This window comes from Schistocerca cancellata, chromosome 3 (assembly GCF_023864275.1).
Source record: "Schistocerca cancellata isolate TAMUIC-IGC-003103 chromosome 3, iqSchCanc2.1, whole genome shotgun sequence".
In the NCBI taxonomy this organism is placed as follows: Eukaryota; Metazoa; Arthropoda; class Insecta; order Orthoptera; family Acrididae; genus Schistocerca; species Schistocerca cancellata.
The window spans coordinates 106,316,812-106,332,897 of NC_064628.1; the positions used below are offsets into that span (position 1 = coordinate 106,316,812).

The following is a 16,086-nucleotide window of genomic DNA, read 5'->3' on the forward strand; positions in this document are numbered from 1 at the left end:
GGGATTCTTGAAGGACCGCGTGTGTGCGACCAAAGTTGACGATATTCCTATGTTGCGACATCGTATCACTGATGCGATTGCAACAATAACAGAGGAAATGATGAAAAAAACTTGGCAAGAAATTGAATATAGATTCGATATTCTTCGTGCTACAAATGGTTCACATGTAGAGGTGTATTGATGATGAATACATAAATTCTTTGAGATACTCTACAATTTGGTGCATTTTTCACTGTTGTATCTACTGTGGTGTATTTCCTCTGAGTCTTTGAAACCAGGCAGGTTTGAGTGGGACATCCTGTATTTAGATCCGGTGACTGTAGTGGCCATAGGAGAATCCACACTTGTTCCGTCCACTCACGGTACTTACTGTTGACAACAGTAACGCCCACTTTACTCTTCGCTCTCAAGCTCGAATCCAGTACTGCTCGGTCCTGTCTCGGATTTCTTTTTCCGACAATGTTGGCTTTACATTAACAGCGGTACATAGTAGTATAGATAGGTTTACTGATGAAGAGTTGCAAAAGTTTTAGATGCAAAAATACTGTGACGCTGTTGCCGTCGTTGTGGGAGCATCTCGGTATGCATCGTTGTGCCGCGCTTCTATTGCATTCACTGAACCCATACCCGAGGTGCACGCCGGCCAACTGTTCATCAGGGAACCTCTCCGTACCTTTGCTATCACTGTTAACGTACGACTAACACCGCCAGCGGAACAGACCCGACGCAGAACCGAGCAGTATTGAAGGCAAGCTTGTGGGAGAAGAGCAGAGTGGGTGTTACTGTCACCAACAGCTGTTTCCCAACAAGTTGTACAGTCCATAGTGCCGACATTTGCAATGTTGTGCTGATACTTTTAGTACCGTACAGAAACTAAGATAAATGGAGCAAGACGTCAAAGGAAACGCATTTAGTAAGTAAGATACTACCGATGACTACAGCTCTCCTATGTGCATTTATTTGACAGCCTGAGCCTTTTACGATCATCATCATGAACTGTTTCAGTAGCAACTCATCAGCAGGTCCAAAACTTATGAAGTGGTGCTTTAACTAGAGGGTCGATCCACTCACACGGGTGTCATACAACAGCTTTGTCAATTTCTGCTTTGATCTGCGCAAAAAAAAAAAGCCACCTGGAGATACTGTTTGTATCAACCTGTTGCTGACTGACCATTTTTCGAATTAACGGAGAAGAGGTATACCGGGCGAAACTGGTGTAAATGCAGATATTTCTTCTAGTGACTGAGGACGGTGTAAAAAATAACATTACATCGGCATTTAGGTCATTTGCAGACTAATATTTATAGCTATTGCAAGACCTATGTTTGATTGGCGATGCCAGTCGGTGTGGCCGTGCGGTTCTAGGCGCTTCAGTCTGGAACCACGTGACCGCTACGGTCGCAGGTTCGAATCCTGCCTGAGGCATGGATGTGTGTGATGTCCTTAGGTTAGTTAGGTTTAAGTAGTTCTAAGTTCTATGGAACTGATGACCTCAGATGTTAAGTCCCATAGTGCTCAGAGCCATTTGAACCATTTTTTTTTTTGTTGGCGATCTTTTGCAGAAGCTCGAAATACAGCGCGGACTTCAATGCGAGATGCTTATAACAGTTTCCACAACGGAGCTTTGTCTCGAGACCCGGCAGAAATCACTGAAATTATACAGGATTTTGGCTGGACATCATTAAAAGAAAGGCGTTTTTCATTGCGACGGAATCTTATCACGAAATTCCAATAAACTTTCTCCTCCGAATGCGAAAATATTTTGTTGACACCGACCTACATAGGGAGAAAAGATCACCACGATAAAATAAAGGAAATCAGACCTCGTACGGAAAAATACAGGTGTTCGAGCTTTCTGCGCGCAATACGAGACTGGAATAGTAGAAAACTGTGAACATGGTTCGATGAACCCTCTGCCGGGCACTTAAATGCGATTTGCAGAGTATCCATGTACAAGTATATGTATTTTAGGTAGCTCCTCCAAGTGCATGTGTTATAAGCAAGCCATTAATGCTTATTGCCTCCTGTGCAGCAAGTGAGCTGTTGAATTGTGGACAAGTGGACGTGTCGAAGGGGTAGTCCACTTACTGGGGCAGTTACGACCTTGCACAAAACGTTAGGCAGTGAATTACGTGACGTGTTTGTGCGAAGACTGTTTGACGCAGATAAAAAACAGCATATTTCTCTATCACATATAGAAATATCAGAAATTACACCCCTTGCACCCTGCATATATCGAAAATAAACTCGTGGTCAAAGACACAACTATATTTCCATCCTTATATATATAATTCTCGTGTCACAGTTTTAGTTGCCATACTCCTCCAAAACGGCTCGATCGATTCTGACGAAATTTTACATGTATAGTCGGTACGTCTGAGAATCGGTCGTAATCTATTTTTCATGCCCCTAAGTGATAAGGGCGGTCCACCCCAAAAAATTTTCTTATTTTTTTGGACAGATCTTTCTATTTTATTTTTTATGATGTGGCATTACAAAATACACGCAACCATAAATTTTCAACCTTCTACCACCAACCCCTATATTTTAATAGCGATTTTAGTAATTTAATAATTTTCAACTCCAGTCGATAACTGATCAATTATCACTTGATCAGTTATCCCCGCCCGGTGTCTACCGGTTATAGTCTTTCACTATTCGATAGATAGGTAATTGAAGAAAACGTACCAAAAGCAACGACTATAATATTCCTCTTTGAATCGACGTCACTACACTGAGAAGTTTAACTAGGTAGCACGCGTCATTCGCCAAACCGACATTTAGGGCTAGCGCACACACATCGATTTTTATCGTACGGACATATATCGTACGATCAAATTCTTTTAGTGGAACAAAGAAGTTCCTATGCTTTCCTTTGTTCCTCTAAAGGAATTTAATCGTACAATATCTTTACGTACGATAAAAATCGACGCGTGTGCGCTTGGCCTTATTCATAATGTAGAATGAAGGCTTTCACGACCGGTTGACATGGCTGTTTATATACTTTCCGGGATGCGAGGTCGTGGTCCAAGAACTTTTCTGCTCCTTACGTTTCGTCCAGGACTGCGCTGGACTTCCTCAGAGGCGCTGCTCCGCTGAGGAAGTCCAGCGCAGTCCTGGACGAAACGTAAGGAGCAGAAAAGTTCTTGGACCACGACCTCGCATCCCGGAAAGTATATAAACAGCTTATTCATAATGCTGGTGAACACGTTTCGACACTAAATGCCGAATGTCTGTATGCTCATGGACGAGCCGTGTATCGGCTACAATTGTTAAACCCGTGCGATGTACCGTGGAAACGCTAGAACTAATAGTGGCCGATACTGCCGGACTTTCCCCTAATCCTTTTCTCACTCCGTGCTCAGTTTTCGGCCATTATTATTGTTTGTGTCTCGAGCTCCCGCCAACAACGGCTATTGTGTTACACGTATACATTGTGTTACAGGTATACATTACTCTTATAGACTAGAGATAATTTATATGGCAGAACAACGTTTGCCGGGTCAGCTATAACATATAAAGAGTTTCAGAGGCGCAACGAAGTTCGCCGGGTATAAATTGGTTTCCAGACCAATAGCACGTTCACAACGCGAGTTACTGAAATACTCATTTACTACCAGAATCATAAGAATTCTTGCGTCAAAGACACTCGAATACATATGGTCTGTGGCTCTGTCCCTGCAGATAAAGGGGTTGGGCAAAAATATACTAACACCACGAGAAATTCGTGCTTCAACATAAATACAGAAGCTTGCCAAGCCTGCTGGTTACCTTCTTGTATTTGGCCGCAAAATGTTGCAATTGTCAGTCGTGGCCAGTACAGTGTTCTGTATAATTGTGATTGATTATGTCGTAACTAAGGGAATCCGAACGTGGGAAAATTATTGGTGCTCTTATGGTGGGTGCTTCCGTAACGAAGGGAGCCGAAGTGTCTGGTTTTTCAAGGGAGATCCTGCCGAAGATTTATACCGCACACAGTGAAAGCGGAAAAACATCATCCGCTAAGTCATGTTGTTGTTGTTGTGGTCTTCAGTCCTGAGACTGGTTTGATGCAGCTCTCCATGCTACTCTATCCTGTGCAAGCTTCTTCATCTCCCAGTACCTACTGCAACCTACATCCTTCTGAATCTGCTTAGTGTATTCATCTCTTGGTCTCCCCCTATGATTTTTACCCTCCACGCTGCCCTCCAATACTAAATTGATGATCCCTTGATGCCTCAGAACATGTCCTACCAACCGATCCCTTCTTCTGGTCAAGTTGTGCCACAAACTTCTCTTCTCCCCAATCCTATTCAATACTTCCTCATTAGTTATGTGATCTACCCATCTAATCTTCAGCATTCTTCTGTAGCACCACATTTCGAAAGCTTCTATTCTCTTCTTGTCCAAACTATTTACCGTCCATGTTTCACTTCCATACATGGCTACACTCCATACAAATACTTTCAGAAATGACTTCCTGACACTTAAATCTATACTCGATGTTAACAAATTTCTCTTCTTCAGAAACGCTTTCCTTGCCATTGCCAGTCTACATTTTATATCCTCTCTACTTCGTCCATCAGTTATTTTGCTCCACAAACAGCAAAACTCCTTTACTACTTTAAGTGTCTCATTTCCTAATCTAATACCCTCAGCATCACCCGACTTAATTCGACTACAATCCATTATCCTCGTCTTGCTTTTGTTGATGTTCATCTTATATCCTCCCTTCAAGACACCATCCATTCCGTTCAAGTGCTCTTCCAAGTCCTTTGCTGTCTCTGACAGAATTACAATGTCATCGGCAAACCTCAAAGTTTTTATTTATTCTCCATGGACTTTAATACCTACTCCGAATTTTTCTTTTGTTTCCTTTACTGCTTGCTCAATATACAGATTGAATAACATCGGGGAGAGGCTACAACCCTGTCTTACTCCCTTCCCAACCACTGCTTCCCTTTCATGTCCCTCAACTCTTATAACTGCCATCTGGTTTCTGTACAAGTTGTAAATAGCCTTTCGCTCCCTGTATTTTACCCCTGCCACCTTCAGAATTTGAAAGTAAGTATTCCAGTCAACATTGTCAAAAGCTTTCTCTAAGTCTCCAAAGGCTAGAAATGTAGGTTTGCCTTTCCTTAATCTAGCTTAATCTGGCCACCATCATTTAATCATACAGTAAAGCTGCATGCCCTCGGGAAAAATTACGGCCGTAGTTTCCCCTTGCTTTCAGCCGTTCGCAGTACCAGCACAGCAAGGCCGTTTTGGTTATTGTTACAAGGCCAGATCAGTCAATGATCCAGACTGTTGCCCTTGCAACTACTGAAAAGGCTGCTGCCCCTCTTCAGGAACCACACGTTTGTCTGGCCTCTCAACAGATACCCCTCCGTTGTGGTTGTACCTACGGTACGGCTATCTGTATCGCTGAGGCACGCAAGCCTCCCCATGGTTCATGGGGGGGGGGGGGGGTGCTAAGTCATAACGCGGTCGAAAGTGTGCGTTGAGTGATCGTGGCAGACAGCCATTGAAGAGCACTGTGTGACGTAAAAGAAGAAGACGACAGCTGCAAAAGTCACTGCAGAACAGAATGTCGCACTCGCGAGCACTCGCAGCAACACGAAGGGAGCTCCATAAGCAGGGAACTGCAGGAGAGCTGGGATTGCAAAAACACTCATCATTCATGCAAATGTCCTTAACTGGAAAACGTGGTGCAGAAACTTTAAAACTAAGACTACGGTGCAACGGAAGAAAGTCATTTGGTCGGACGAGTCTTGTTTCACACAGTTTCCAGCTTCCGGGCGAGTTTACGTCCCACGAATGAAACACGAAGACGGTTCAGTGATGATTTGTACAGCCATACCGTGGTTCTTCAAAAAAAATGGCTCTGAGCACTATGGGACTTAACATCTATGGTCATCAGTCCCCTAGAACTTAGAACTACTTAAACCTAACTAACCTAAGGACATCACACAACACCCAGCCATCACGAGGCAGAGAAAATCCCTGACCCCGCCGGGAATCGAACCCGTGGTTCTTCACGGTCCTCGTGGTTACTCTGCAACGACGCATTACTGCCAAGGATTATGAGACCCTTTTGACGGATCACGACCGTCCCATGAACATCTAAAAAGTTCAGAGAAAGACAGCTCATTTTGTACTATCACGAAGTAGCGGAAAGAGCGCCACGGATATGATTCGTGAACGGGGACGGCAATAAACAAAGGCGTATTTCGACGTGACAGTTTCTTCTCAAGAAGTTTTCAATCCTTATCAATCTCCGCGCAGTCTATTTTTTTGTTGTCGTCCGCCTGCATCTGGTAGGTCGCTGGCGTATGCAGGAATAAAAACGGACAGGGAAGTCGGCATGAAGTGTTCCGGACAATTTCGATATGTGACGAAGTCGAACGACGCACCCATCGGACACCTTTCATTGTGCCACTTACAAGCAGTTACCATTGTTGTCGCCAAGCTTGAACGTGCATCGTTTTTCCTTTCAATTATCGCTCTAAGGGGTTTAAGCAAGCTGCTAGCTTGTTGATGTACAAAATATCTAATAATAAATCAATACTTAAATATACAGTTCTAAGATGGGCAGTATACTTACAATGTGTAGTCTATGTTTCTACAGGCCCGTGCTTCGATACACTTTACGTCGATGTATCGATAATTTCTTTCGATATACCGAGAGCCTGTAATGATACGTCTTAGATACCGATACACACGATACCCGATATTTTTAAAAATATCCACAGTTCTAGCTGCAACTAGTATTTCGCGTTCAGTGTCTGTTAATTCCTGTTGTGTGTCCACAATCACGTCTGAAGCATGAACCACCCGAGTACAAATGACAGCTACGAGAATGTACTGCCCGAGTACACCTTCTGTACGCGATACTACCGCGATCTCTATATGTTCATATGGGTATCCCATGACTTGTCGTGAAATACAGATACAACGATTGAAAGAAGAGAGGGGGAAAGTGAAAGCAATCAAGCGAAGCGCAGTTCCTCCGTAACGAGTCACCGGAGACCAGGGGGTTCCTCCTACCGAAGTACTCAGAAAATATCGCCGAACCATCTCCCAAATTTTGTAGATGACATTCTGGTTCACCCCGAATATAGACATTCATAATGCTGTTTACGTTTTCTGCAGTTAGTAGGGGCGTCGAAAGTCATGAGTAACTAATTGTTTTCCTCAGCTCCTTCGGTACGTATTATGAAACAGCGCATAACAGCCCACCATACGGCGAGGTGCACAGACATGAAGAAAGCACCTGATGGCTAACACTCATACTGCCGGTGATCTGCGCGAGTGGCAACAAATCGCATGAATTCTCTGCTATCCTCTTGCCAGTGACACCTTGCTACAGAGTCTGCTGTTTCATAATGTGTATTTCAGCAGCTGAGATAATTGTTACTCACAGATTTTTACTGGCACTAAAATATGTATACACTTGAAATGGCTGTATGACGTGACTAAGAAGAGGTACCGTAGCATAGTCTGTCGTCCATGTTAGCATCATATTTAATGCAATCCGCCGTATTTTATGCAAGGTAAATTCAGAAAACCCATGTCAGATAATGTACAGTTCTCAGACGAGTATTTCGAAGCGTTTTATATACATATATCGTACATTAACTACGAAAAATGCAAGCGAGGTCCGCTACGTAACATTTACCGAGGTGAAAAAAGTCATGATTATCGCCAAGAGCTGCTGATAAAATTTCTTTATTTAACAATCAGTTTCGGTCCACAGTCCATCATCAGGCTCATAAAAGCTCCTTCAACATCGTATTCGACCACATAAAATAACTGACGTTAGGTAATACAATCCATGAGTTTATCACTGTTGCCACATAATAATATAAATTACATCATCAATAATAAACTATGTTAGGCAGTGCACTCATTGACATATTTTATTATATAGCTCTAAGAGTAAGTATTTATTGCATTTTATTTTACTCGACGAGTAACGATACACCTTGAGCGTTTTATTTAACTTATCTCATTACTCGCAGCTCTACTTGAAGGATATCCATGACAGCTGTGTGCATCATCTCTGTATGTCTGCTGTGTAGTCTACCGTAACCTCTTTGTAACAGCATTTTCCACAGTGAAGTGCCCACATTAACCATTGCGCGGTCATAAAGTGGAAGTCGAATACGATGTTACGTGGAAATAGGCTACGTAAAATTTTAATTGTGTGACGTGCACTCGTATTAACGATGTTAGTGACAATGTTTTTCTGAAAATAACGAGATTTGCACTCAGGAAGAAAGACGACAGTGGATGCCATACAAATTTAACATGTGCAGTGTCCTGTGGCGTAATGTTCCACCGCTGAATTTTTCTACGGTATGTTCCTATTATTCCTAGCACATTTTAAGATGTCATTTGTTACTGTATTTAACGTTTAACCGATTATTAATACACTGTCTTCTATTGCTATGTTACCAGATTCTTCCGTCGCTCCTTGGTAGAACGACTTTATAACTGTAAAAAAAGAAAGTCAACATTATTTTGCATTTCCCCAATATTTTTTCGTTAACTGGCTTTCGGCTTACAAGGCCGTCATGAAAATTTAACTGATTATCGTCGTCAAAGAGGATTCAGTATTAAATGACCCAATACAGCTCAATAGCAGTACCTCCCCTTTCTTAAACTTCACGTAATGCTTACAGTTACCCAATGCTTCCCATCTTCCCATGCAGAGTCCCGTTCTGTTCCTGCATTTTGCCTGCATTCATTTATTTTGTTGTTAGTTTCTACTTACTGCATATGTTTTGTTGTTACAATTGTCAGTTCTATCTTGTATTCAATTTCTGTATCGCCTGTCATATGAAAGACCTCTTCAAGCTATTCTTCAGCACGCTTTTCACGCATTAATTTTATTTTATTGGGATTGGTAGTTTAACTTATGCTGTTGAAAATGCACTGGCTTCTCGAATTTAGTGTTAATGTTTCCTAGGTTTGTCCCATTCGTGTTCGTTTACTGTTTAATATTTTTAATTCCATTACCACTGTATTACCAAAGATGACTTTGTGTTAATGCTTCATGCTCGATGCCTAACACATTTTCCAGTGCCGTTCACCAATATTGTACTCTGTTTGACGACGATAGTTATTTAAAGAGTGATGATGACCTTATAGGCCGAAAACCGGTTAAAGAAATAAATTAACGCCGTAGAGCATACACAATATTGCGTTTTTCAGTTCTAATTGTTATATATACTTCTGATATGGTCAAGAACTGAAATTGTACAAAGTGTACAATGAAGAAAATAAACTGGTCAAGCGCGAGTAGACCTCCAGAGATGAAGGTTCCGTAAAAACTTTATGTACGTGGATAACAGATTGGTGTGGCTCAGTGGCCGGGTGCAAGTCTTTCTATTGGACACCACTTCAGCGAAGTGCCTGCCACGTCCTTAACCTGTCGCATTTAGTTAGTCAGTTACGTGTTCCATTGATCAATAGCAAGGAAAACCGTTAAGATGTGGAACGTGTCAAATGCACAAGAAATGCGCACAGGAAACAAGGTTTTTTTGTGTTTACATTATAGTGTTATACCTAAATATTTCTATTATCTAACCCATTTTCTTAAATGGCACAAAATGCATGTATTATATCTCCAGATTTATTTACTCATATTCAAGAATTCATCTATGGTATAGAAGGAGTTGTCAAGGATGTATGATTTCAATTTGTTTTTGAAACTATTTCTGCTGTCTGTCAGACATTTTATTTCATCTGGTAATTTATCAAAAAGTTTTATAGCAGCATATTTTACCCCTTTGTGTGCCAAAGATAGGTTAGGTAAAGGATAGTGTAGATCTTTCTTTTTTCCTGGTATTGTAATCATGAATGCCGCTGTTGATTTTAAACTGGGCCATGTTGTTGAGAAAAAATTTCATTACTGAGTAAATGTACTGTGTTATCCAACCGTGAAAAAGAGGCCTCCAGTTTGACGTGGAATCCGAACCACGTGTTGTTTCTGGCCACTTCTCACATCGTTGAGAGGTGAAGAATAAGTTGAAACGAGGACTGAAAGATCCGTGGCCAGACCGAGATTTGATGTCGCCACTCCTCGATATCCACGCACGCACATTACCGCTAGACCAGCATACCCAACATGTATATACATAGTTCATCCATAGGTTTTAATTAGAGAGTTTGCGAGTATGAAAATGTGTGTGATAAAGGGCCGTATCTTTTGATTACATTGACTTAGAAGCTTAAACTTTTTACACCGCCAAGGAACCGTAGATCTCAGTATGTGACACAAATTTCAACGTGATATCTCTAACCGTCCCTGAGAAAAAGGGGTCGTAACAGTCGGACAGACAGCACCCTAAACACGAGGACTGAAAAATGCGTGGTCAGACCGAGATTTGATCCCACGACTCCTCGGTATCCAGGCGCGCACTTTAGCATTAGACCAGCACATCCAACATGTATATACATAGTTCATCCATACGTTTTAAGGAGAGAGTTTGCGAGTATGAAAATGTGTATGATAAATGGCCGTATCTTTTGATTACATTGAGTTAGACGCTTAAATTTTTTACACCGCCAAGGGACCGTAGACCTCAGTACGTGACACAAATTTCAACGCGATATCTCTAACCGTCCCTGAGAAAAAGGGGTCGTAACAGTCGGACAGACAGCACCCTAAACACGAGGACTGAAAAATCCGTGGTCAGACCGAGATTTGATCCCACGATATCCAGGCACGCACTTTACCACTAGACCAGCACATCCAACATGTATATACATAGTTCATCCATACGTTTTAATGAGAGAGTTTGCGAGTATCAAAATGTGTGTGATAAATGGCCGTATCTTTTGATTACATTGAGTTAGTCGCTTAAATTTTTTACACCGCCAAGGGACCGCAGACCTCAGCATGTGACAGAAATTTCAACGCGATATCTCTATCCGGCCATGAGAAAAAGGGGCGTAACAGACGGCCAGACAGCGTCCTAAACAGGAGAGTCTGAGATGGGAAATGTCACTTTCGTTCAGCAAGTGTGGGACCGTTGTTTCGACTACGGACTACCTGGCGTGGCAGCCCGAACTGCCGGGGATCCTGCACAGGTGATCTGATCACAGCGCGAGCAGAGTGCGCCCGCTTCGGCAGCAGGCGCCTTTCTGTCCGCCGGTACTCACTGGGGTCGTTGCCGCCGCCGCTCCTGGCCAGGCCCCCTCGCAGCGACTGGGTTCGACCCTGGGCCGTCAGCATCGCCGCCAGCAGGACCGCCGCCAAGCCGAGCGCGCCGCCGCCGATCCTCCGCTGTGCCATCTCCTCGGAACTGGGACCGCTGTTGACTGGTAGCGTAGCGTGTGGCGCGCGCGACCGACCTCACTGCACTGTGCTGAGCCACCTGGCGGGACGACGGGCTGGTGGCTGTGGCTGACTGCCGACTGGCCGCCGGGCGCAGCTGGACGCAGCTCGGCTCAGCCGGCGGCCCCTCCCACCACTCCTCACCAGGCCTCGCCTCACCACGCGGGCACTTCTTGCGCGAGTCGCCGCCCCACTGCCGACCAAGGACGAGCCGCCGCACCTGTGCTAACCCGTCGCACACACTCGCACACTCCTCGTCGTGGCTCCAGTCCTTCGTACCCTCTTCTTATCGTCCTAAAGGACCCTGTACACTTGAGCAACCGACTGATCAACCGACCCACAAACGACCCCTGTTGCACATGCTTCTACAGGGTTATTACAAATGATTGAAGCGATTTCACAGCTCTACAATAACTTTATTATTTGAGATATTCTCACAATGCTTTGCACACACATACAAAAACTCAAAAAGTTTTTTTAGGCATTCACAAATGTTCGATATGTGCCCCTTTAGTGATTCGGCAGACATCAAACCGATAATCAAGTTCCTCCCACACTCGGCGCAGCATGTCCCCATCAATGAGTTCGAAAGCATCGTTGACGCGAGCTCGCAGTTCTGGCACGTTTCTTGGTAGAGGAGGTTTAAACACTGAATCTTTCACATAACCCCACAGAAAGAAATCGCATGGGGTTAAGTCGGGAGAGCGTGGAGGCCATGACATGAATTCCTGATCATGATCTCCACCACGACCGATCCATCGGTTTTCCAATCTCATGTTTAAGAAATGCCGAACATCATGATGGAAGTGCGGTGGAGCACCATCCTGTTGAAAGATGAAGTCGGCGCTGTCGGTCTCCAGTTGTGGCATGAGCCAATTTTCCAGCATGTCCAGATACACGTGTCCTGTAACGTTTTCTTCCCAGAAGAAAAATGGGCCGTAAACTTTAAACCGTGAGATTGCACAAAACATGTTAACTTTTGGTGAATTGCGAATTTGGTGCACGAATGCGTGAGGATTCTCTACCGCCCAGATTCGCACATTGTGTCTGTTCACTTCACCATTAAGAAAAAATGTTGCTTCATCACTGAAAACAAGTTTCGCACTGAACGCATCCTCTTCCATGAGCTGTTGCAACCGCGCCGAAAATTCAAAGCGTTTGACTTTGTCATCGGGTGTCAGGGCTTGTAGCAATTGTAAACGGTAAGGCTTCTGCTTTAGCCTTTTCCGTAAGATTTTCCAAACCGTCAGCTGTGGTACGTTTAGCTCCCTGCTTGCTTTATTTGTCGACTTCCGCGGGCTACGCGTGAAACTTGCCCGCACGCGTTCAACCGTTTCTTCGCTCACTGCAGGCCGACCCGTTGATTTCCCCTTACAGAGGCATCCAGAAGCTTTAAACTGCGCATACCATCGCCGAATGGAGTTATCAGTTGGTGATCTTTGTTGAACATCGTCCTGAAGTGTCGTTGCACTGTTATGACTGACTGATGTGAGTGCATTTCAAGCACGACATACGCTTTCTCGGCTCCTGTCGCCATTTTGTCTCACTGCGCTCTGGCGGCATAAACCTGAAGTGCAGCTTCAGCCGAACAAAACTTTATGAGTTTTTCTACGTATCTGTAGTGTGTCGTGACCATATGTCAATGAATGGAGCTACAGTGAATTTATGAAATCGCTTCAATCATTTGTAATAGCCCTGTAGATGCTGCTCTAAACTATTAACGTGAATGTTCTTGAATTTATGGCAGTTTTTAATAAATGTGGCTACTCCTCCTCCATCCGTATCTACTCTGCAGAAGTAGGAAGCTAGCTTAAATCCTGAAATGTCTAATTGATAATAAATTCAGTTGGGAGGAGCACACCACAGAACTGCAGAAACGCCTTAACAAATCTGTATTTGCAATTCGAGTGTTACTTGACATAGGCGACATAAAAATGAAAAAGCTTGCACACTTTGCCTACTTTCACTCCATAATGTCATACGGTATAATATTTTGGGGTATATTGAGCAAGCAGTAAAGGAAACAAAAGAAAAGTTGGGAGTAGGTATTAAAATCCATGAAGAAGAAATAAAAACTTTGAGGTTCGCCGATGACATTGTAATTCTGTCAGAGACAGCAAAGGACTTGGAAGAGCAGTTGAACGGAGTGGACAGTGTCTTGAAAGGAGGGTATAAGATGAACATCAACAAAAGCAAAACGAGGATAATGCTATGTAGTCGAATTAAGTCGGGTGATGCTGAGGGTATTAGATTAGGAAATGAGACACTTAAAGTAGTAAAGCAGTTTTGCTATTTGGGGAGCAAAATAACTGACGATGGTCGAAGTAGAGAGGATATAAAATGTAGACTGGCAATGGCAAGGAAAGCGTTTCTGAAGAAGAGAAGTTTCTTAACATCGAGTATAGATTTAAGTGTCAGGAAATCGTTTCTGAACGTATTTGTATGGAGTGTAGCCATGTATGGAAGTGAAACATGGACGATAAATGGTTTAGACGAGAAGAGAATAGAAGCTTTCGAAATGTGGTGCTACAGAAGAATGCTGAGGATTAGATGGGTAGATCACACAACTAATGAGGAGGTATTGAATAGAATTGGGGAGAAGTTTGTGGCACAACTTGACAACAAGAAGCGACCGGTTGGAAGGACATGTTCTGAGGCATCAAGGGATCACCAATTTAGTATTGGAGGGCAGCGTGGAGGGTAAAAATCGTAGAGGGAGACCAAGAGATGAATACACCAGACAGATTGAGAAGGATGTAGGTTGTAGTAGGTACTGGGAGATGAAGAAGCTTGCACAGGATAGAGTAGCATGGAGAGCTGCATCAAACCAGTCTCAGGACTGAAGACCACAACAACAACGATTCTTAAAGTCAAACAAAAGTTTTCAGAGTCCAAAAGCGTGTAATACGCATTATTTGTGGAGTAAATTCACGGACGTCCTGTAGAAACATCTTCAAAGAACTGGGTATACTAACTACTGCCTCTCAGTACATTTACTCCTTAATGAAATTTGTCCTAAATAATATATCTCTTTTTCCAACAAACAGCTCAGTTCATACATACAATAGCACGAACAAAAATGATCTCCACAAGGAATTACTTCAGTTCAAAAAGGGGTCCACTACTCAAAAGCGCTTATCTTCAATAATTTGCCAGCAAGCATAAAAAATTTAGTTAAAAATAAAGATCAGTTTATAAGGAGCCTGAAAGACTTACTAGTGGCCAACTCCTTCTACTCCAAAGACGAATTTTTTAATAGAAACAAATGATGTATTGTATATATTCATACTATTAGTATTGTTATTTCAGCTTTAAAAAAATTGACATGTTCCACATCCACGAGGATCTCCTCAGCACGGATCTATGGATCGAAAAATTAATGTAATCTAATCTAACATTCCTTATCGTGATGTCAGCCGGTTAGGTTCAAAAAATGTTCAAATGTGTGTTAAATCTTATGGAACTTAACTGCTAAGGTCATCAGTCCCTAAGCTTACACACTACTTAAACTAAAGTATCCTACGGACAAACACACTGTAAGTAGGCTGTTTATGTTTTCTTATTGGTAACGTTACGTAGCGCTCTGTACGAAAATCACTGGCTGTGCTGTGTGCAGTCTGTGGCTAGTTTGCATTGTTGTCTGCCATTGTAGTGTTAGGCAGCGGCAGCTGGATGTGAACAGCGCGTAGCGTTGCGCAGTTGGAGGTGAGCCGCCAGCAGTGGTGGATGTGGGGAGAGAGATGGCGGAAGTTTTGAAATTGAACTGCTATATATATTATGATTATTAAGGTAAATACAGTGTTTGTTCTCTATTAAAATCTTTCATTTGCTAACTATCCCTATCAGTAGTTAGTGCCTTCTGTAGTTTGAATCTTTTATTTAGCTGGCAGTAGTGGCGCTCGCTATATTGCAGTAGTTCGAGTAATGAAGATTTTTGTGAGGTAAGTTATTTGTGAAAGGTATAGTTTAATGTTACTCAGGGCCATTCTTTTGCAGGGATCTTTGATAGTCAGATTGCGTTGCGCTAAAAATATTGTGTGTCACTTTAGTGAATGTTTGAGTACGTTCAGTTTTGCTCAGCTGTTTGAAAAGCAAATAATGTAAGAGGTTTATCAGCACAGTCGTGTATAAATTGTTCTAAGGGGGCGCTTCATAACACATACCCATGCCCGAGGGAGGACTCGATCCTCCGCCGGGACCAGCCGCACAGTCCATGACTGCAGCGCCCAAGACCGCTCGGCTAATCCCGCGCGGCTGTCCGGTTAGGACCATCCGACAGCCGTCCCTCTCACCACCGCACACAACAAACTGTACCGTGCCAACCTCCCGACAAAAAATTTTCTTTTGTCACTGCGGGTGGGATTAAATGTTGTTCTACACCTGCGAGCCAAAACATTATGACCACCTCCTTAATAGCTTGTTCGTCCGTCTTTCGATCGCAATACTGCACCGATTCTGCGTACCGTCGACTCTACATTTCGTTGTAAGGTCTGTGGAGGTATGTGGAATCAGATGTCACAAGTCATGTGATTCCCGTAATTAATTAAAAAAGTCGGTCAAGAAGGCTAGGAGAGTATTCTTACTAGAAACAGCAGATAAGCAGTTGTTAGCATCCCACTTAGTAAATGAATCGACTTCATTTACCTCCGGTATGATGGACGTGGAAGAATTATGGGCAAATTTTAAACACATTGTAAATCACGCATTGGACAAGTATGTGCCGAAAAAGTGGGTTACGGACGGAAAAGACCCACCGTGGTTTA

General features: G+C 43.1%; 1 protein-coding gene across 1 annotated transcript in view; it reads right to left on the reverse strand.

Annotated features, from left to right (window-relative positions):
* The window catches only part of LOC126177118 (uncharacterized), an 806,789-nt gene extending 795,370 nt beyond the window's left edge, over nucleotides 1-11,419 (reverse strand). Inside the window, exon 1 of the mRNA XM_049924388.1 lies at nucleotides 11,149-11,419. Coding sequence (XP_049780345.1) covers nucleotides 11,149-11,281 — 133 coding nt within the window. The 5' untranslated portion in view covers nucleotides 11,282-11,419. The remainder of the gene's footprint in view (nucleotides 1-11,148) is intronic.
* Between the last annotated feature and the right edge of the window lie 4,667 nt (nucleotides 11,420-16,086).